Source organism: Gallus gallus, chromosome 17, assembly GCF_016699485.2.
Source record: "Gallus gallus isolate bGalGal1 chromosome 17, bGalGal1.mat.broiler.GRCg7b, whole genome shotgun sequence".
NCBI lineage: Eukaryota > Metazoa > Chordata > Aves > Galliformes > Phasianidae > Gallus > Gallus gallus.
The window spans coordinates 8,034,916-8,056,804 of NC_052548.1; the positions used below are offsets into that span (position 1 = coordinate 8,034,916).

At 49.9% G+C, this 21,889-nt stretch overlaps 1 protein-coding gene and 1 long non-coding RNA gene across 4 annotated transcripts in view; one reads left to right on the forward strand and one right to left on the reverse strand.

Moving 5' to 3' along the window:
* The first annotated feature begins 6,920 nt into the window (after positions 1–6,920).
* The window catches only part of COL5A1 (collagen type V alpha 1 chain), a 128,420-nt gene continuing 113,451 nt past the window's right edge, over positions 6,921–21,889 (forward strand). For 2 of the 3 annotated variants that reach the window (XM_040648943.1, XM_040648944.1), the window contains exon 1: positions 13,456–13,504. In XM_040648943.1, coding sequence (XP_040504877.1) covers positions 13,471–13,504 — 34 coding nt within the window. In that variant the 5' untranslated portion in view covers positions 13,456–13,470. Of the gene's footprint in view, positions 7,292–13,455; positions 13,505–21,889 lie in introns of those variants that run through there. The other variant, NM_204790.4, reaches the window with a different exon arrangement.
* Positions 9,748–13,563, reverse strand: LOC121107110. The gene is made up of 2 exons (XR_005840572.1): positions 13,397–13,563; positions 9,748–13,275 (listed from the first exon to the last, which is right to left on the reverse strand). It is a non-coding gene; the product is annotated as an uncharacterized LOC121107110 (long non-coding RNA).

Sequence of the window (21,889 nt, forward strand, 5' to 3'; positions counted from 1 at the left end):
AGTACAAGTCAGGTCAAGAAGCTTGCTGGGTTTGCTAAAACAGACATTTGAGTTCAAACAAGACATAATTCAGCAAAGCCCCCTGGCCTCTATGAAACTCAATCCCCTCTGGCCTCATGATTTATGAACACAAAGCCATGGGGAAGTCTTGCCAGAAGAAAAAAAAGGCTGTATGAGAGGTAAATAAAAAGCAGCAGGGCAGGTAGCTGTTAGGAACCCATCAGAATGGGAGATGGCAGCTCATTACACCTCCTGGCTGTACAAGTGCTCTGCTCTCCTGGAGGGAGATCCCAGGGATGTGGGAGTGGGACTGCAGGTGTGAGCCAATGGTAGGCATGCACATAGCTAGATAGCTCTGTTCTGAAATACAGGGCTTCATTGCAGCTCAGATATGAGGCACAGCAGAGCGCAGCCTGTCTGCTACCTGTCCCCAGCACAGTGGTTTTGCTTTGTGAAAATAGTTTTTACGCTTCAGGAGAAACAATTAGGACTGATGCGCTGCTGTTCTCTATTTCCTATATTGGATCTTCAAAGAGACGTGAAGTGCTGGTGGATAATTCTGCATGGCTGATGAAAATGTGTGGCCAAAGTATCTCAGGCTTATATGGAGAGGTGACTAAGGAGGAATGGCCAGCCAACCTCAAACCTCAGATAGCTGCAAAAAACCACCAGCCCTGGAGCGTATTATCCTCCCAACAGACACTGTGTTTCTGCTGTAGGAGTACAGTGAACACACGGGTGCTGCAACCTGGAAATCCATCAGCAGTGAGGCTGTCTGATTTGCCCCAGAGTTACCCAAACTGGAAATCTCATCAGCAGGAAGAGGGACTGCAGTCACCGTGGGGACTTGTGGCAAGGTGTTGGTGTGTCTGAGAAGGTGACTTACTGGAAACACTGAACAGACAGAAGTAGAAACTAGTCATGTCAGAGACCACTCGGCAGCTGGATGGGATTCCTTGCGTGATTCATCCACAAAAATGACTGCTTTGCCTGACGTCGTATTTCCCCCCCTTTATTTAGAATGCAGCTTTGGCTGCCGTGGCTGTGGTCCATTGTCTGGATTGCTTTTTGATGGCTGGGTGGTACGGATAGCATCCTTGTATTCTCATGATTTCTAAACCACTGCTCGGACCAGGGGGGAAAAAGACAACCAAATGAAGGGCTTCGTCACTCCAGAAGCCCTCAGTGGAATGAACCTGTAATCTTAGGAAATCAAAGGGGAATCTGGGGAATGTGTCATTTTTAGTGTCTTTAAGGCAGCAAAATTACAAGTGAGAATAGCTGCCTGTAAATTGTGTTTATGGAGTTAATTGACAGGAATAGTAGAGAAGGGAAAGTCTGGATGAAAGCCTCTGGGTCTGAACTGCTCTGTTTCAGGAGGAGGTCTAAAGGAAGGACCGTCACCTGATGCAACCAAAATGTACCGGGATGCATGGATCAGTTACTGTGCCTCAGCAGAGGAATTCATAGTGATGCTGCCCTGTGGCAATGCTGTGACCACCCATTCTTGTGAAACTCACTCAAATGTTTGCAGGATTACTGAGCTGCACAAACCAGCAGTGGAAAAAGATCTCTGTGGTCTCTCTCAGCACACTGATGGAGTGGGACCGTTCCCAGCCGTGCAGAGCTCTGTGCAGACCCATCTGATGTGATTCATGCCTTTGGATGTCTCACAGCTTCCTTTGGGAACTCGAATTGACCTTCCATAACTAAGGAGGCCTTAATGTACTGCTCATTTCCCTTCAACCTTAGTCTGAATTTCATGCCACTTAATTTCCATCCCATTCTCATTCAAGCCGTAAACTCCACTTGCTAGGTGCTGCACCCTCCCATAGACACAAGCAGCATGCTCAGGTGGCATGGGCTGCAAGCATTATGTCAGCTTTTGTTAGTACAGAGCTCAGGAACTGCTGTGATGAAAAGGCACCACCAGCTTTACACGTGGCTGCAGAGCAGATATCCATAAATGTGGACCGACTTAAGATTTACAACTTCCAGTTTCTTATTCTGCTTATATCCCGAGATTTCCAGCAATGCTTCGGGTTCAGGATGTCCCTGGGAAGGATTCCAGCTCATCTCTGCTGAAGCAAGAGGGCGTCTTGAAGAATGTAGTTAGCTAATTGTGGTAGGGGAAAATGAAATGTAGTCTTTTTCTTGGTACAGTACAAAGCTTGTTTATACTTAGAAGCCACCAGAGATGATCTTTAGCAATGAAATATTTGGTGAAACCAGAATGATGATCACACAAAGAGGCTGGTAATGAGGAATGAGTGGTGGATGTGGTCACAGTTAACATCTGTCCAGATCGTTATTTTGGGGAATGTAAGGTAGCAGGGAGGTGGGATGCCTCACTTCTGGAAAATGAGCTACCTCAGCACAGCTGCTCACCAGCATTCCTGGAATAGCAATGAGAAACAGGACAACTGCTGGGGGGAAATAAGACCCATTGACCACCGTTAATGTGCAGAAAGTGGAGATGCATGGACTGCAAGCTGTCATCTGCTCGTTTGTGTCCTGTCCATCCCCTTTCATCCCTGGGGAGAGTGCTGAAAGCCCTACTGGTGGAGGCACTTGGAGATAAACGCCAGTGGTCTTGAGGGGGATATTCCTAATGGCACAGAAGGCTGACCCTGGAGGCCACTGGGGAATTGAAGACCTGTGCACAAGCCTTGCAGTTAGAGCTCACCTCTAATCTTCAGCCGTGATTACGATGGACAAGCTAGAGCTCAAAACTGAGTTTTGTAGCCTGTACTCAGCAAAGCCTGTGTTGGGGGCACCCGGAGTTTGAGGGATGAAGGAATACCTCTTTTTTGTGATTTTTTTTTGGCTCTTGTGAGGATCACAGGGTAAGTTCCAGGCCCTCGTGCCTTAACATAAAGCTTTCTGCAGCTCCAGGGATCATTTGCCTGAAGTCTAGACAGATGATATAGGGTTTAGCCTGGGCCATTGGCCACAGATCACAGGGCATGAGGAAATGGGATGCAGGGGTAAGGAGAGGGAAGAGCAGCTCTTCTGTCCATCTCGAAGGCTGACACTGGATGCAGAGAGGAGTCTGATGTGGGGTGAACTGAGTTCATCCTTTGCAGGCACTATGGTGTGATTTCTGTCCCGTACTTAATATCAATACTGTTCAAACACAAGGCTTGGAGTTGTTCACACTGAAGTGAGGGGAAGGCAGCAACGCTGGAAAAAGAGGAGGAGTGGAAAGTCTGTTTGCTTCATAATGCTATTTCCTCTCTTAAACAAGCCTCTTTGACTATGAAACATTTAAGTGCACAAAAAACAAGCCCCACCTCGTGCTGGCTGCTCGCTCCCCTGATGGGGTTTGTCCTGGTGCCACCTCATGGCAAAAATCAGATCTGAATTTCCAACAGAATGGCTGAAGCCTGGAAGAACGGGCAGCCCAGCTCCCAGCCTTGCAAAGCTAAAGCAGGTGTTTAATGCTGGAGTGGTGCTGTTTTTATTCTTGTTTTGCAACTTGGCTTTCTGGGGGGTGGGGGTTCTTAACCATAGGAAGTATTCCTAACCCTATGTTTCACATCTGGAGGGGTATCTGTCGCAGAAAATGAGTCTGAGTGGTGATAGATTGCAGGTTGGCATTGTGACTTCAGCATAAAGCACTTCAGGTTGAGTTGAGGATGGATGCAGCAGCCTTACATCTTCACAAAGAGTAAAGGTGCATTATCTGATTGGAGAGGAAGGAGGGAAATTCTTTTTACAGACCGTGTGCTGCCCTTGAATAGCATATGAAATAATTCCTCATAGAGTTTGTCTTTCCTGGCTATTCATGCTACAGTTCAAGCAGCTCTAAGAGTTTCGTTTTCAGCCCATGCTTGGCAGGCGTTCATAGGATTTAACTTATTATCAGTACAACCTGGAGTATTTCTGATTATGCCAATATTTACTTTCAGATCATAGAATGCTTTGGCAGGATGCTCGTGTCTGACTGGTTTCATGGCACATGGGTGATTATCAGTTTATTTTACCTGTGTGTCTCAGGTCTTGTGGAAAGCTCACATCTCCCATCCTATAACCAACAGTTAGCTGAGCTCAAGATGCATTTGGTTGTAAAAACATGGTTATAAAGAGCTGCCATTCCCTGGAGATGTTTGGCCATCCACAACTGCTGCAGTTGCTGTTGGCTATTGGGATGTTACCCTGACTGACTGCTGGAGGGTCTGAGCTGGTGTGAACAGACCCACCTGGTGTGGAGCTGCTGGGAGCTTGCAGCACCATATAGAAGACCCAGGCAGCTCCAAGGCAGGGGCTGGCTCTTTAAACTTGGCATGTGGATGCTGGAATTTTCCAGTTTGCTATTACAGGCTTAATGCCGTATTGCTCTGCTATTGTTGAGGAGGGGCAAACAGGTCTGTGCAAGCTTCTACATCACCTGGAAAGCAACTGGAAACTCAGACTTGTACTGTTCAGCAAAACTCCCTGGGTCGTGTTCTCAGCTGCCGTGTAAAGCAAAGTGGCTTTCCATCTGATGAGAGTTGAGATTTGGGTATTCTGGCTTGCTTTTGGAGTGGGGTTTTGGGAGTATTTGGAGTATGGTTGTAAGTGAGGGCTGCACTGCTCTGACCTGCTTTTATTTCCTTCTCTGCAGCACTTTCAATGTACCAGAAATCCTTCCTTTTGCTGTATGCCTCTATGAAAGGGCAGGGGATTTCAACACTTCGGCTAGTGTTCAGGTGTTAGTGGGATTTTCACTTGGATCTGGAGAAGACAAAAAGGGTCTCATTCCCAAACAATGAGCTGTTTGTGCAATCTGAAATGCCAGCAACATCTGGAGCAGGAAGACGAGGGCTGCTGGCATTTGTGTACTGGAGGCTGAAAGCTATGATTCTATGAAATCAGATGCTGGTGCCCTGCAAGGGCTCCTGGGCCTCTGAGCAGGAGATGAAGCGTCCATAGAAAGACTGCAGACTGAGTTATTGTTTTGTTCTGCTATCACAACAAGAGGGGATTACTGCTTAGGTAGGTGTGTGCAAGCTGCAGGATGTGCTGTCCTTGTAGCTGCCCTAGGTCTGTGCTCCTACTCCTGAGATGATTTCTCTCTCCATATGACTGAGGGGAGAGTCAATATCTCCCTCTGTCCCATACCATAGGCACCTGTGAGCGTGACATGCAGTGCTGATGGGCACTGCCGTGGCTGGGCTGCACCCATCGTGTGCTCTGCGCTGGTGTTTGCAGGGATGCACAGGTGTTATTTGTACTGAAAGAACGTGCCTCCAGGCTCCTCCCAAATATAGAGCACAACTTAATTTGTCTCGCCAGCCTCCTGCCACATGGTTACTCATGAAAGATGGAAAGATGGGTATACTGGAAGAGGCTTTCATCTGAGACGTGCCTGGGAGTGCCACTGGCACCGTGCTCACTCTGTGCAAGGCTGCAGCCAGCACACACCGTGTGCCTCCCAGCTCCTGGCGTGGGGCAGCCCACGTGCCTCTCACCTCCCCGGTGAGATGGTTTCATCAGGCAATCTCCTTGTGTTGCAGCTCATGCTTCAGCCTCCCCAGTTTTCCTGCAAGGCTGCTGGGAAAGGGAGGGCATTCAGCAGGTTGAGGTGAAGGGAAGTATTTCCTATCCCTCTCTTCCACTGAACCATGAAATGATTTCCTTAGGCTACTAGCTGAGTGCGCTGGCAACTCTCGCTTTCCTCTCGCTCCCTTCTGCAGGTCTGGTGGGATTTGGCCTCCTGTGCTCATGGGTTTTGATGTGCCAGTTGATGTCAGCTACCTCTGCAAGGATCTTTCATTCCAGCAGGTTAAGGATTGATGTCAAACAAGCAGCTGGAGCCCTGTGCAAGCCTCTATTGTACTGAGTCCTCTTCCTACGGGTGTTCCAAAGAAGGAACAGGATGGATGACCCTTAAACTGTGTTGTTCCCTCCTTATACATGATAAGCAGAAACGGCCAGCAACTGCCCAGGTCTGTGCAGTGCTGAATGACCAAACCCATAGGCAGTGCAGGAGTCTGAGCGACAGCAATGATTTATCCCCTAAAAGCCATGAAGGCCCTCAAGATGCTGCCCTGCAAAGACTGGGGAGGGCTGGAAAGCTTTGGCGTGGCTGAGGGCATGAGTCTTTCAGTGAAATCACTGCTCTTTGGAATTTAGTGTGACTCCAATCGCTGAAGTCACCAGAACAGGGACCTCTCACCTGGGTGCATGCCAGCAGTGGGCATTGTTTGGATCTTTAAATGGCGCTGACAGCAAGGTATTGATGCTAGCAAGTGTCCTAAATGCCTTTTAGTGAAGAGAGAAGGCTGTCTGGTTGTTTTATCCTGTCTGGTTCAATGATGTGTGGTCTGGGGGCTCTGCAGCGTGAGGTCCATCCTCTGCCAGGACCCTGGGGCAGCAGGGGGGGAAGGATGTGATGTGGGGAGGTCAGAATGACTGCTGTTTGCTCAGTGCTGTGCTGGTACTGCTGCTGTACAGTGCCAGAGCGAGTGCCATCGTTTGAAGCTGATGTTTGTGCCATTTGCAGTGCTCTGTGGCTCAGAGAGAGGAAAAGCAACAGGAGCAGAACCCGGGCTGGGCCCTGTGGCAAGTTGACAGCATGCAGCTGCCGCAGCTTCCCTGCCCTCCTTTGCAACGACTGCTTCATTTTACTTTATTTGCCAAATCCTCGCATTTTGCTACCGTGTCCCCCTCCAAGCCCCCCTCCCCCTCGGCCCTGGGGAGGGAGCGGGGGCAATCGGGACCACTCCATCCCGCGTCAGCTGCCAGGAAAAGGGAAGGGGGGGATCGTTTGGGGGCCGGGACAGCCCGACCGCGTTCAAACTTGCCGCCGGGCCGGGCGCGGGGGGCGGGCGGGGGGGCCGGGCTGGGGGCCGCTCCGCCCGGCCCTGATTTGCTGCTCGGCTCCGAGATTGACAAAGTCTCGCCTTGGGTTTAAAAGAAGAAAAGGGAAGGAGGGAGGGGGGGAAAGAGAAAGAAAGTTTTCGCTGCAGGAGCAGGCAGGGGCCGGGGGGCAGCGCGGCGGAGCGGAGCACGGAAGAGCCCCCGACAGTTCAGTGGCCGTCCCATGGCTTTATAAAGCGGCTGCTCTCGGGGGGTGGGTGGCGGGGTGGGGGGGGGAGAAGAGAAAGAGAAGAAACCCCGAGCGACTTTTCTTCGCTGCTTTTTTTTGTTTGTTTGTTTGCTTCCCCTCAAATTGTCCCGAGTTGGTGCCCCGTTTTTTTGTGGACCATGGATACGCACACGCGATGGAAAAGGCGCAGTTGGATACGGAACTGGCAGCTGCACGTCGCGCTGGTGCTGCTGGGCGCCGCGGCCCTGGGCCGGGCAGGTAAGCGGCAGGACCCCCGGGACCCCCCCCCCTTCCACCTCCCCCTGGGAGCTGCAGCGCTGAGCCGGAGCGGGGAGACGCGATGCCCTCTGGGTGGGCTTTGTGCGGGACGACGCGGTGTGTCCGTGCTCGAAAGTTAAAAAAGAAGCCAAAAAAAAAAAGCCAAAAAACCCCCACAACCCGACAGCCTTTTGCTGCTCGGGTCCGAGCGCCGTTTGTCAGGAGGCCCGTAAAAGGGGGGGGAATGTTAAAGCAGTTCGTTCTCCGTCTTCCTTAACGAGGATCTGCCTGTTGCTGTGCTGCTTTTTTCTTTTTCTTTGCCTTTTATTCTTTTCTTTTTGGAGCAAAAAGCCGAGACGTTTTTCTGAAGGCTGTGGTTCCTTACGTGGCTGTGCGTATGTCTGTATTTAATCAACTGGAAGCCTCTCTTCTCGTATAGCTCTTCTCCCTGTGGGGAAGAAACTTTTGTCCAGAAGTAATCTGCTCTCCTCTCTGCACAGATCTCATGCATGAAAGCCTGCAGACTTTGCTCGGCACCTCAAGGCGCGTTCTCTGCCCTCTCCTCCAACCCGAACCCCAATTTTATGGGCTTTCTCCCTAAAATGATGACTCCTGAGTGGGATGTGAGGAAGCGCAGGGAAGCAGCAGATACGGAACAGCGCTGGGCATGCAATGAGGAACCCCACGGTGTCGTTTGTATGGCCCTGCAGAAGTGGGACTCAGCACTCGGTTTCGCCAAGTGGACGCTTTGGTTTGCTGGAGTGCATTTTGAGAGCTGTGCTTTCCAAATGTCTGCCTTCCATTGGGCTGAATGTGAAATACCAGAGCAGGCTGCGTGCTTGTGGGAATGCTGTGAAAGTTTCCAGGGTGTTTGCTGGGATTTTAGCAGATGCTTGGAGGTATTGGTGCTCTGGGATCTCTTTAAGTCGTATTAGGAAGGCAAAGGCTGAGGAGCAGCTTGCTGGCAGAGCTCGTTTTGAAGTCTGAAAAGTTGAAGATGGAGTTTGGCAGGGTGACCTGAAACAAAGCAGTGCCCCATGGAGCTGTGCTGTCTGGGTTTCGGTGTTGGTGCTCCATTCCCCAGGGCTGGCATCTTTCCTGCAGAGCTCAGGCAGCAGCGCTTGTGGGGCTGTTTGTGTGGCACCAGCACAAATACTGGGGTGTGGGGGGGTTCTGTATACAGCAGCCTGTTTGCAAATTGCTGTAATTTCGGTGTATCTGAAATGACCTTTAGGAAAAGTACTATGTAGGAGTGCTTTCATTGCTGGTTTGCTTGCAAATCTGAGCGGGGCGGAAAATGAATTGCTGGGCAGGGGGTAAAATGCCTATGGAACACCGCTGCCAGGAAAAGCAAAAGGAGATACTGCTGGAGTTTGTCGCGGTGCAGAAGTGTCAGACCAACGGAGCTCTGACCAGACGAGCAGTGGGGCGATGCCGGCTCCTCCAGGTTCCTTATAGTGCAGCCGCCTCTTTGACTTTGGTGGTAGTTCAGTTTTCAAGTAACACAATTGCAACTGTTTCAAAGGAAAGATCACAACGTTTTTTTTTTCCCCTTTTGTCTGCGGCGGTGCTCACGTTTCAACCCTTTGAGGGGATCCTTTGGCTCACAGCTTATCAGGGTCTGCCCTTCAGCCAGCTTCATTGCGTCGCCCTTAGAGCCACCAGGTAACCTTGCTGGAATGCCTGGCTCGCTCTGGGTTGCAGCTGCAGGAGTCTGGTCCAGCTGGAGCAGCGATGCCGCGGCGGCTGGAGAGCTTTAGTAGGGCCAGCTTCTGCTCCACCTAATGGCTCTTGCTGCAAAGAGCTTTGAGCTTTCCTAATGAACCTCCTAATAGGGCATCAACTAATTTAGATGAGGGAGGAGCCAGATTTGGACTCTTGACGATGCCGACTAACAGACTTTGGAGCTTTTTTTAGCATCCATCCAAGTTTTCTTGGGTTGTATTTCAGCCCAGACTGTTTGTTTCGTTTTCATTTTAGCCAGTTTCTGCGTGTGCGGAGAAATAAAACGCTTGTGTTCATTCTCAGATGTGGATCCATCAATAGCTCCAAAGAAAGAGGGAAGAAACCCAGGAGAGAAGGCTTCCAGAGCAAACAGAGGGATCACAATGCCCAAAGTGACACGAACTGAACTGCCTCTGAGCACTGCCCTTCCAGCTCACTTTTTCCCATATTTTCACAGATGATGTCACACCAAAATCTAACCCACAGACAAAGCTGGAGTCTGTCAGTGCTTTTACAAATGCCTGTAAAGTTGGATTGGGTTTTTGGGTGAAAACTTTTGGAAGCAGCAGTTTCCTTTAGCGGTGAAGAAGTGTAATAATACATGGCGTTCTCTTTAGAAGAAATAAAAATGCTGGAAATTATGAAGTATCCTGTTACCATCTGTTGCTTCTCTGCTTGGCTCTTCCCCAGCCATCTAGAATGAGCTAAAAAAAAAATCCTAATGCAGCCAATTAGAAGCCTTTTGTTTAATATTTTGCCAATTGAATGTGTTGATATCGTTTTACAAGGAGAAATACGACTTGAAGTTTGGCACCAATGGTTGCTCTGATTTCCAGTGTAAAACCTGGACTGTGCTGTCCATGTACCGCCAGGTTGGAATAGGGCTTGGGGTGCTTTCAAGCTCAGCTGTTGGCCATGCTCCGTCCAGAGGACGCATAGAGGCATTCAGCTTAGGTCATTTGTTATCCTTCCTTGTGAGCTGAGGTCAAGACTAAAACCCTTGGAGACCATTCCCTTTGAGGCTCACCCCCCTGCAGTGCTGGATGCTCAGCTGATTGCTGACCCACAGTAGAGGAGTTGGTTGCATTGGTTCCTACCGGCCATAATGGGGGCTTTGGTTCTTCAGCCCGCAGCATTGCTGTGCTGCCTGGGCAATGACTCAGTTGGGGATTGGAGAAATCCCACTTTGTGATGACCATAATGACCAGAGGATCACTGGGGTGTAACTCTCTTAAGGCAAACTGCTGAAGGGTTGCTGGTTTTGTGGGTGTCCTCCTGACTGCTGGCATTGCTGTGTCAGCTCTGCAGTGCTGGTGCCTCCTATGTAAAATGTCTTTTTTTAAAAGCAAGAGTAACCCAACAAGCACAACTGGTGCTACTCCTGGTGCTTGCTGATGGTCTGCCCTGGAACAGATAGGGAGGGCCTGCCAAAGGGATGTGCCTTCTTGTACTGCCCACTGCCCCTTACATCCTGTTGCTGAAGGAGATGGATTTCTCAGGTTTTCTCTCTAAAATATGGAACTATACTAACAGGGAGGACTCAGTATCTCCTCCTTGCTTGAAATCACATCACCGTGTTGTGAGAGTGTGATGGTATCTCCAACTTCTGGGTAGTGATTCAGCACTGTGGTTCCTGCTCTGAACTCTCCCACCTCTGCCATGGGATGCTGATGGGGAGCGGAGGAGCTCAACTTTCTCCAGCTCTCACTGGGCTCTATGTGCCTTGGCCTTGGGGTTGGAGCATAAGTTCTTGTAACTGCTTTGAATTACAGATAGATCCTTTAAGCCATAGCAAACCGTGGCAGCAGATGCTTACAATGAAGAAGGCACTGGTGTGGCATATCTCTGATGCAGAGGCATTAGTGCGAAGTGCCATTTGTAGATGCATCTTTAGGTAATCTGAGTTCTGTCTGGACTTAGAAATAAATCTGTGGAAGTACTTTCCAGGAAATGGTTCTTCAGTCTGAATTTTTCTTATCCGCAGCAGGAAAGCAAATAGGCCATTGAATTTGACAGTTTCTTTCCCTACTTTCTTTTAGGGAGTCTTATGCCCTGATTCCTCAGCTGGTTGTTGGCTCGCTCTTGCGTTACAGATAGGATGCTCTGCATACACTATAGTTGGGATGCAGGGATGCCCAGGTTTGATTTGAGAAGAGCAGCTGCATTTTGGGCTCGTGTTTTGTTGCGGGGTGAGTTGACTTTGAAGTTGCAGTAGAAATGCGAAGTCAGGGCCTGAAGCAGTGATTGAGCACCTGGTGGAAGGCAGGGCCAACCCAGGGCAGCTCAGGTGTATGCAATGTATCTGAGTGACCAGAAGGGCTGGAGCCAGGATCCACCCCTGCCCAGACCTCATTTAAGGGTTGGCAGTGGAGGTGAGGGCTTCTTGCTGGAGATCCCTGCATACCTGAAGCCTTCTGAAGGTAAGCAGCTTCTTTCCTTTATTTCTGTGCCTATGACTGCTGCATTTGTGCAAATCCTCGCTTGCTGCAGCCTGGGACCTTGCTGCTCTGCTGTCATTGATGTGCTTTCCATTGCGTTACAGAAGTAATGCTCTCTATGAATGGGGAATTCCCTGTTACAAGTGTAAATTTGGCACTTCAGCCTATGTACACGTGCACCCACGTCTGCTTGCCTGTTGTGTTTCTGTCCAGGATAAGTTTCTATTCATGCATCCAGAATAGCCCTTATGTTGACACAGGCCTGGTGGTGACTGCAGACACTTTGATTGCTGAGGCCTTTCAGCCGTTTGCTGACATTGGATCAGGTTTAATATCCTCAGTATTTGTCCAACAATGCCAGCATTGCCATGAAGGGGTGCGCACGTGAGTGTGCTCCTGCAGTGTGGCTGGGAAGGCTGCTGCTTTCCCTGTGCTGTCTGCCGATGCTGTTGGCTTTCAGCTTCTTCAGAATAGCAGAACTGGGCTGAGTTGTGGCGGTTTCTCTGCACTTGGTTGTGTTCTGGAACTGGGCTGCTTGGTGCCTCTTTTGGCTCTCATCTCTGCTTGGATTTGTTTTGGGTTGTGATCTCTGCACCCCTTGCATGGAGCTGTCAGGAGTGGTGCTTTGGAGCTGCTGGGAGGTTCTGACTCCCTGCTGATGGGAGGATGGCTTTCTGAGAAGGCCTTAGGGGATTTTTGGAAGGGAAAGCCTTCCTGGGAGCACAGTCCTGTGCCTTCTGGAGGAAGCAGGAAGCCTCATTTCCACAGCAGTGCGTTGTGATAGCTGTGCAGCTCCAGCCATAGCTGGGAGCTCAGCTGTGTCCAAGGGCTGATTTGGCCCTGAGGAAAAGCTCCCACCCTCATGCGGAGTTCCTTTTGTCGGGAGCTGCTTTGTGCTTGCAGAGCTGCCAACACTCTTTACCCTCAGTTTGAAGCCTCCTGAGCCCCATCCTTCAGCAGTAAATTACCTGAAAATCTAAGACCGAGACTTGAGTAGAGTTTGGAGGCTGTGTGTGGAGCCAGTGTGTAATATCTGGATGGTTCTGTTGAGGGCTGAAGCCTTTTGCAAGCTGGGATTTCCTTGGACCAGTGGCTTGTTCCACTGCAAGGCACTGAGCACCAGCAAAGCACATAGCAGCATCCTGAGCTTGCAAATCCACTGTAGGTACAAATCTTTGACCGAGCTAAGCAGAATGCTGTCATCCAAAGGTTTCTATTGCCATCCAGCATTGCCCATTAGTTGCTTTTTCCCCCTAGCAGTGCACTGCTTCTCCTTCTCTCTCCTGGCTTACTCGGGAGGCTGCTGGATCCTCCTCCTGCAGCCTGGCTCTGCTGTAGGATCAAAGCTTTTTGCCTTGCTAGCCGGGCAGGAGCTGGTGGGGTATGTGCTGAGTTTGCAGAAGGGCACTTTTTCTTAAAATAAACTTGAAACCTTTGTGCAAAAGGAGCAAATTGAGAAAATCCCATTATGGGAAGCGTGACCCAACCCAGGAAAAAAAAAGTTAAGGCATGAAAGAATGGAAAAATGGTTACAATCTGATGTTATGTGGAAAAAAACTGAGGTTGGCAATGTGGTGTAATTGCCACCGGGTTACTGCTGGCAAATTTCATGGCTCTTGAAGTGAGCTGAGCGAACCATCCAAACGATGCCGTGGTTTCTCTGTGGATGTGTCTGGAAAATCTTTAGGACAGAAATAAACGGAGGAGCTGCACAAAAGGCATTTTTGAGGTCGGTTGCTCGGAATCCAGGCTCTTCCCCCCTCCAGAAGTGAACGGGATTCTTGGCATCATCTGGAAGCCTTCACAACATTGAGATGTTCCCTTTTTGAAAGTAGGAAAATGACATTGGTGTGTTAACAGTGCTGGGATTTTTCTTCAGGGTTGCGTAATAAATGGGAAAGAAAAAGGATGGTTGAGGGATTGAATGTAAAGAGTGAGCTACAATGGGGATGGTTCCCGAGCTCTGCCGCATGCCTTCTCCTGGCTTCTGGGCGCATCTTTGTGACATCAGCTGCTATGAAGCATCATCCAGAAATGAAACCTGATGCAGGTAGAGGGGCTATCAGGCAGCTACATGTGGTTCAGTTTACTGGGAAGAAAGCCCTTTGGAAGCTGGAGGGATGCAGGTGGAGGCGGGGTGCTGGATGCTCCGGTTGGGTGCTGGTGTTGGGGTACTGAGCGTTAACCCTGCGCTGTGATGCAGGCACAGGTCAGGTGCAGTGCTGGCCATTTGTCAGCTGGATTTCAGGTGGTTGTGTTTGGCTGTTTTGCTGATGTAATCCAGTGTATTGCTATGGAACGCTCTGTCTCTGTGCCGGCACTGGGTTGTCTTCATCCCCAGTGGGGTTGGTGTGAATTCTCCTGAGGTCCCTTCCAACCTGAGCCATTCTAAGTCTCCCATGTCTGTTGCTGACTTTCTTCTGATGCTCTGCCCACTGAACCTAGGGCAGCAGGAAAAAGGCCAAGTCATAGGCCTGCTGTGCTCAGGGGCAGCTTCTCATTCATCTGAGCAGTGTCTGGGTTTCACCTAAAGCAGCTGGGCACCCTGTTTGGATGAGGTGTGTTTCAGGGTCTGTCTGCTCTCCCAAGGAAGCTGCAGCTTGCTGAAGATCTGAGTGATGGCCTGGCTTAAACGCAGCTAAATGTTTGTTAGCTTGAGGTGACCCCGCATGCCATCCCTGCCTGCATCAAGCTGTGCATCTGCAGCCAAGGAGATGCTAATTCTTTCAGAGTAAATAAAGTCAGTTTTTTTCCTGGCTCGGCTTTTAAGCAAACCGCTGAAAGCCCTTTTCTCTCTTTGCCTCTCTGCACTTCACCGCTACAGCTTGCACAAGGGATGGGGGAAGTTTTGCAGCTCTGCTGGAAATGCTGCAAGAAGTCAATAGGGGGAAACTCCCAGAGAGGGGGTCACCCAGGGGTCTGCTGGAGTCCCTGCTTCAGGGGGCTGGCAGGAAGTTTTAGTGGCCAAATTTAGTCCCATTGACATGTCAGCTGGAGCTGCTGTTTTGTGTGCGTGTGGACATACAGGAAAGCTGTGCTGCAGCTGAGAGCTGCTCGTGTGTCCTCTCGGAGAGCCCCGCTGGCCCCTCTTCCTCCTCCGTTCCTCCCTCCACCCCCTCTTCTGTTTCCAAGACAATACTTCAGTAAGAATTTGTTGCAGCTGAATTCCTGGAGGTGACGCTGCCAGTTTCCCAGGATCTCTTGCACTCGTGCAGCATTTTACACCGTGCTTTTTGGCAGTAAGGCATGAGCCACTTCGACTGCACCCCTCTTCTGCACAGCAAGAAGTGACGCGTTGGGGTTGGTCTTTGAGGGGGCTCATCCTTGGTGCCCTGGAATGAGATGCACACCCCGTGTGCTCATCTGCTGCAGGGTAGAGATTTGGTCTGAGGGCTGCAGTTCACCGACTGAATAATGAATGCATTGTTTGTATGCCCTTATTTCCAGCTTGCACCATTAAAAGTGAATAGAAAGGTCAAGGAGATGAGTCACTGTGAATACAAGTGTCATTCTGCTTAGAAGAATTGGGGAAAAAAAGGAGCTTCCAAGCCAGGTGTTTCAGCTGGTGCCAAATAGCTCTGTTTCACTGTACTTTGAGAGTTACAAGCCCAAATCTCAGCTGAAATCTGTAATGTTGAAGCACCTAAATGTTAGCAGGGTCTGAGGCTGGGATTTGGCAGCTGTGACTGCCAGGGGTGGTGACGCAGACTGCTGATACAGGCTGTGCACAGAAAACCCAAATAATGTTCTCAAAGTAGGCTTGTGGCTGCCCTGCTGCTGCAGTTTCTTTGCAAAGTGAAAAGCTGGAGCTGGTAGGGTTAGTAAGCTCCTGTTCCTCCGTGTATACCCAAATGAAAAGACCACCTCCGTATTAGTGTGGTAACCCCTAATAGTATTAGGCTGCTTTTCTCCAGCACTTAGTTGAGGCTAGTGGTGCTGAGGTGCTACTCTGGCACAGCATCTCTTGAAGTGCTGGCAAGAAATGGTGCAGACTTTGAGCAGTGGCTCCTGGTGTGGTTGGTGCACCGGCTTGGGGTGTCCTGGTGGAAAGGGGCTGCGATAGCAGCACAGGGTGGTGGGATGTGTGAGCCTGCCCTATAGCTTGCCACCATCCCCTTCCCTGGCCCTAGTGAAGGCTCAGTTATAAATTAAACTTCTTTAATTTCCTGCCCCAAAAGCCTCTTTCTGCAAGCCCCAGGCAGCTGGTTAACCATGCAGGCTGGGCACTGAGAGTCAAAATGTGGCTCTGTGGGTTGCACTTATAGAGGGGGAAGTGGTGAGTGGTGGGTGGGTTAATGCCCCGTGGGGGGAAGAGGATGGAGGGCGGTCAGAGTTTTCCTTCAACTGATGCTGCTGAGACAGTCTCGATAAAACAGCAGTTTTTAACACGAGGCCAGAAGTTGGTTCCGGACTTGTTAATGCTCTTTTTGGTGGGCTAGGCTTGAATTCACGGGCCCTCGTGCCTACGGGTTTCATTCATCTTGTGGCTGAAATGCCCTACTTTGGGAACACCAGCAGGTCGGTTAATTGCTTGGCACCGTACAAACCATTCTACTTGCCTGCATAACGCAAGGTGATTTCCAGGAACAACTGTTGGAAGAGTTTGCTGCTATAGGTTTGGTCCAAGCTGGCTGAAAGCTCCGCCCAAATTCCATTGGCTGTCAGCTGGTCGGGATCCTGGACTCTTTCACTACTGATGGGACGGTTTGGTCTCCAGATGCAGGAAGGAGCCGTGAGCTGGGCCTGGTTTGTGCATTGCAGCCTTGGCTCTGACGAGTTGCTGCGACGTGGAAGCTGGAGATGTCAGGCTGTCTGCCCCACAGGTATCACCGTTCCCTGGCTGTGGGCTGCTCAGTGTCTCATCTTGGCAAGCTGTCTATTCCTTGAAGGATGAGGAGCCCTCGCCTGCAGCGCTGTGGCTGCAGATGCTTTCCTTAACGAGGCTGATGTTGTTTGTCTCCCGATCCCTTTGGGCCTTCTGCTTTTTGTAACAAGGGAGGGCAGATCACAAAGAATCCCCTTGTTGTTTCTGTGATCCCAAAGTGACACGAGGGTGGGAGGAGGAAGAGCCTTTCATCCTTGTCGCTGCCTTTGGCACAGGCAGGAGAGCACTCATATAGGAAAACTGCTAGGAATGTTCTCTTGTAAGGCTTTGCAGGGATCGGGAGAGGCATATTATCACGTCTTGTACGCTTTGGGAGAAAGTCCCTCTCTTCAAATGTTTAAATTAAAACAGTCTGTCTTTCTGCAACTGTTGGATGCTTTCCCTGCTGACCTCAGGAGCGGGGACGGGGAGGAGCGAACTGTGCAGTGTTTGTAGCTCCGGCTCCTTTAGCAACTTCACTTCTGGTTCCCTGCAGGACGCAGAGCAGAACAACAATAAGGGCCATATCTGCACTGGAAACATCAATTTTCCCACTGCTCTCGTGATTACAAGAGCTGTATGAGGAAGCAGCGAATCCTTTCTGTACTGGAGGTGGTTGTCTTGCGAGGCTGTTTATGGAAGGAAGGCAGCAGCACTCAATCCCTGCTGGAGCTGCTTCAGAGGGTGACAGCATTCATGCTTGGGTTGGGATTCCACCTGGGGAAATGCAGTGTGAATTCTGTCCTTGGGGAATAGGTTCCTATAAAAAGTGAACCAGGACCAAATCTGGATCTTGTTCTGAGTGTGGAAGTGCCCCAAGAGCTTTGGGCTCTGCATCCAAAGTTAGGCTAGAAATTAGTGCCAATAGACTTAGAGGTGCTCCGAAACTTTCAGCTCGTGCTGGAAGTGATGTGTTCTGACCATTCAGGATAACTGAGCAACCCAGAGCCCTTCCCTGTCTGCAGCTCCCTGCTCTGCAGCCTTGGCCAGACAAGCCGGGGCCCTCCTTGCCCTGGGGACATCCCAAATAAAAGCACTGCTGAAATGGGCATGAGTCCTGCAGGCCCAGAAATAGCTGAGTCCGAGCTGCCTGAGCAGAGCTGCCTGCTGCAGGGTATGGATGGGGGGTGGGGGTTAGGGATGAAGCTGAAACATCTGAACTTGCGGGTGTGTGAATTCCACCACATCTTTGCTCCAGGTTGTGTTGCCTCTAAGGAACCCGGGTGGGATTTGGGCCCTGCATACGTGCCCCTCTTGCTGTGCTGAGGGTAGTTAACTCGATTACTTTTGATGGTGATGAAATGCAGATTCTTACAGTAAATCTCTGTCAGTGATAGAAGGGTTGAAAATATGTGGATGGAATGGTGTGGAGCTGCGTTGAGAAGGGTAAGGGGGGTCAGGGAAAGGTTCTGCCCCAAAGGAAGAACACTTGGGCATGGCACAGGTATGGCACAGGCTGCCCAGGGCAGTGAGCATGGCCCCGAGCTGCTGGAGCTCAGGGAGCGCTGGGACACTGCTCTCAGCCATAGGGTTGGGGTTTGGGTGGTGCTGTGTGGAGTGGGGGTTGGACTCAGTGTTCCCTGTGGGTCCCTTCCAGCTTGGGATACTCAGCAGTTCTGTGAAGGGCTCTGGTTCATGCTTGTAAGCTCACCCTACAGCTACAGACTTAAGTTTGAAGCTTCTAGGAATGCGGGTGTATGGGAGTCCCGCTGTTACGAATTGCCAGGTATCTTATAGGGTGTAGCTGCCTTGGGACTGCTTGAAAATCCCAACTTTTGAAGCTCTGTGGAGCAGTTTCTCCTATGGTGAGATCCAAATCTGCAGGTGTGTCCCAAGTAATGCATTTGGGGGAGATACGTTCCAATACCTTTCTTTCCGTCTTAGTGAGCAATGCACGATAGCAGAGGGGCTGTTGCAGCAGGCAGGTATGTCACGCCTGTGCAACATCAGTTGACACAGGATTAAATAAGGCATGTGGAAAATTCTTCTAGGAAGTAAAGCGTAGTGAGAAATAATCACCAGGGAGCTGGGGAGGTGAAACAACCTGCTCTAGACAAGCAACAGTCCTCGTCTGCGCCCTTGGAGATCCGCCAAGTGATGGATCAGCACTTCGGGAGGAAGCGGCATGCTTGGCACGAGTAAGGCTTGCAGGTCTGTGAGAGCATCCTGCTGAGGGAGCAGCTCTGGCGTTGCACTCAGAGATGTCCCATCAAGTGTGAAGTCTCTCAGTGAGCAAAGTGTGGACGTGGGGCGGGGAGTTTTTTGGTAAGGCAAAGTGTCTGTACCGCTTGGACTCCTCCGTGCCTGTCCTGGTGGCTTTTGGCTGGAATGGGCAGAAACCAAGAGTAGCCAGGATGGCACAGCAAAGAGCAGAACCCTTTCCAAGCCCTTGTTTGGGTTTGGGTCTTGTATGCAGCTGATGCATCTTAGGATGTCTGTCTTAAGGCCAAACTGAATGGCTCTCCCTTGAAAACCTTAGAGTATTTTCGGAGATTTATTGAAGGGAGGAACATACCGTGACCCCTTTGCACTTCTGCAAGGATAAAGATTTGTTTTCCCGTAGCTATGGAAAATCTGTCCTCCCTTTTGAGTAATAAATGATGGCACATCAAATGCATGCAGATTGCTTTTAAGCTGTTGCATATACTCCCATATGAAGTACCTCGTACAAAGCTTATTTTCTCGACAGAGAGAATATCAAGCATATTCCACGTACAGATCAGTCTTCTCAAAACATGCTGATAACTCTCCTTGGCATTTTCCTCGTCTCCAGTTTCCCAAATATTTCCTTACCTCGTTTGGCTGCTTCTACAACTCAACACGCCTCTTGCTCGTTTGTGTGACGAGTGGCTCTGGCCCGCTCTGCTTGTCTGCATGAATTGATGCCTCGATGTGTAATTTACCTTCTCTGTCCATATACATGTTTAAAAAAAAAAATAGCAGACATTCCTTATACACATTCATGAATGGATGCACAAGTGATTGGAAGTGTCAGCACGCGCTTTTCCAGATGGTGGAAGCATGTTCCTTCATTTATTTCAAATGTCAAACTCAATGAAATTAATTACTCCCAGACTTAACTGAAGCGATGGGGAGATTCTTGTCTCAGTTCGCCAGTGTGGGGTGAGGTTGCATGCACTAAAGAAGCAGCAGCGTTCAGGAGGTGGAATGCAATTACTGGGCTGACTCTGAGCGCTGCTGTTGTCTTGTTGTGGTTGCAGTGCTGCTGTCCTGGTGCTTGCTCTGGCATCTCGCTGCATTCCAGCAAGCTCTGCCGTCTGGATTTATCCTTTATCTTTGGTTCTTCTGCTCGGCTGTCAGAGGATGCTGCTGGTTTTGTTGTCTGTTTGGCTTTTTTTTGCAGCATTCCTTGGAGCTTGTAGACTTTGTGGGTGCAGCGGTTGAGGAAGTCCCTACCAGCTGGGCAGGACTGTAGAGAAATAGCTCTGGTCAAGTGTAGGCCAAGTTCCAGGCATGAATGCTTGATTTGAGCATGGAAGGGCTGAATTCCAGCTTAGCAGTCCTGCATGAGAGCTGTGGGCTCTCTGCACCTCCAGAACCCAGGCTGGGTGCAGGGAAATCCACGCCACAACCAAAGATGCAGTTGTTCCTCGCTGTTGTGTCGTCTGCTGGCATCGTGGCTGTTGTATTTTTGGGAACTGTGCGTAATAGCAGGGAGCTGCACTGGTTCAGATGCAGAGCTGAGAGGCTTCACCTGGATCCTTAGGCACAATACTGCGGGTCTGTCTTAAGAGTTTTGTTTCCTCCCTGCATTTTGGCCCCAAAAGAGCCTGTTCTTGTAAGGGATCTTAATCCCTTGCACCTCTGGCACCCTTATTCCTTCTTTGAGATGGAGCTTTTGTAAGCCAGTCACTGGTTTGCTGCTTACCTTAGGGAAATAGCTGCTATCAGAGGATTTCTAATGGCAGCTAATTTAGGATTGATTAATCTGTTTTTAACCTCGTGGTCTCCGTGCCTTTAAGCCCCTTATCTGGGCCTAACACCATCTTCCTTAGTGGCCGCTTCTTCCACTCTCCCAGCACTATCTGTGAAGCCTCCCTTCCCGACCGTACCCAGAAAAATAAACAGCCAGGGCTCCTCTTGCCCTCTATTGTCTCTCTCTTTTGTATTAAGTACAGTAATGCCTCTGAGCTACCCTGGGGCTTCTTCGTTCCCATGCTTCCCCATCCCTCTTACAAAGGACCTCTTTTCTCCCTGTGTTCTGGGTGTTGTGGCTCTGCAAATGTGCCAGCGACCCTTTGCTCCGTATGAAAATAGCCCCTGCCTTTTTGTAGCTGTCACTTATTCTTGCGCCTGTAATTAGACTTGATCCTGCCTGTATTATTCCCCTTGACCCTTCTCTTCTTACCGCGGCGAGTATGTTTTTGAACATGCTTTCAGCTCCCTTTCTACCTGCGTGTATCCAACTGTGCTGGCTCACACAAGTCTTCTTTGGACTGAGTTGGAAGTTTAATTGCAAGACTGCAAGCTTTCCCAAATCTTTCCCGTTTGTGTGTTGTAAGACTCCCCTGGGATGTGGCTGCATGCTCATAGTTCAGATTGTTCTTCCATATGCTGTTGCCTAAAACTGGTGGCTGTTTGTGCGGCTCCCTCAAATATCCACTCTGAGGGTATTTAAATGCTGCCGTTGTCATTGAGTTTGAAGTGGTCTGTTTGGTGGCATCTTCCACCATCCTGGCTGGTGGCTTGTTGGGGACCAGAGGTGCAGCAGCTGCTTTTTGCAGACAGTATCTGCAAGCAGGCTGCCTCATTCATCCAGTTTGCACTGCCTGGGATCCTGTTAGGCTGCTAAGGGGCAATAGGGCAAGCAGGTTGGGTCCTTGCAGGTTGGCTGGCATCATTGGGGGAGGAGAGGGGGCAGTGGGAGGGCTGTGGAGCTGAGGCAGGTTCTCCTGCATTTGTTAGGGTGGAACGTTGAGATGTGTTTGGAGCTGAGTAGCAGTGGCAAGAAATGCAATGTAAAGCTGATAAAGCACATGCTTAATTAACAGCTACTCTCCAACGTAAGTGATAAAGGGGAAGTTTATTGGTTGGTCAAGTCAGTAATGGCCACCAGTGCTCACAGTGGAAGATGAGCTGTCTCCATTTGTCACTGATTGCTGTGACTTTGCCCATAGGCACTTGTATTATCCTGCTTTTGATAAAGGAAGAAAATAAATTCAGCAAGCACAGTGAGCCCTTAAAGCTAACAAAAAAGGCAGTGTCAATGTAAATATATTGCACTACAGAGAAAACCATTTAAAATTAGCTTATCATGTCAGGGTATTCCATGCAGGTAGAAAACCTGATGCACAAGCAGCATCTCTCTTGCTTAGAGCTCACGGTGCTGGAGGTGCCTGTGCTGGTTATCATAGCTTGCCTGGGGATGCTCTGATGTGATTGCATTTCTTAACATCATGCAAATAGTGCTTGCTGTGCTGTGCTCCTCTACAAACGTAAGTTTTGATTACCTGCCTCTTAGGGACTGATTCTGCCAGCTTTATCACCTTACCTTAAGTAAATTGCTGCTGAACATATTGGGGTTGTTTGGAAGCAGTGTAATATACTGTT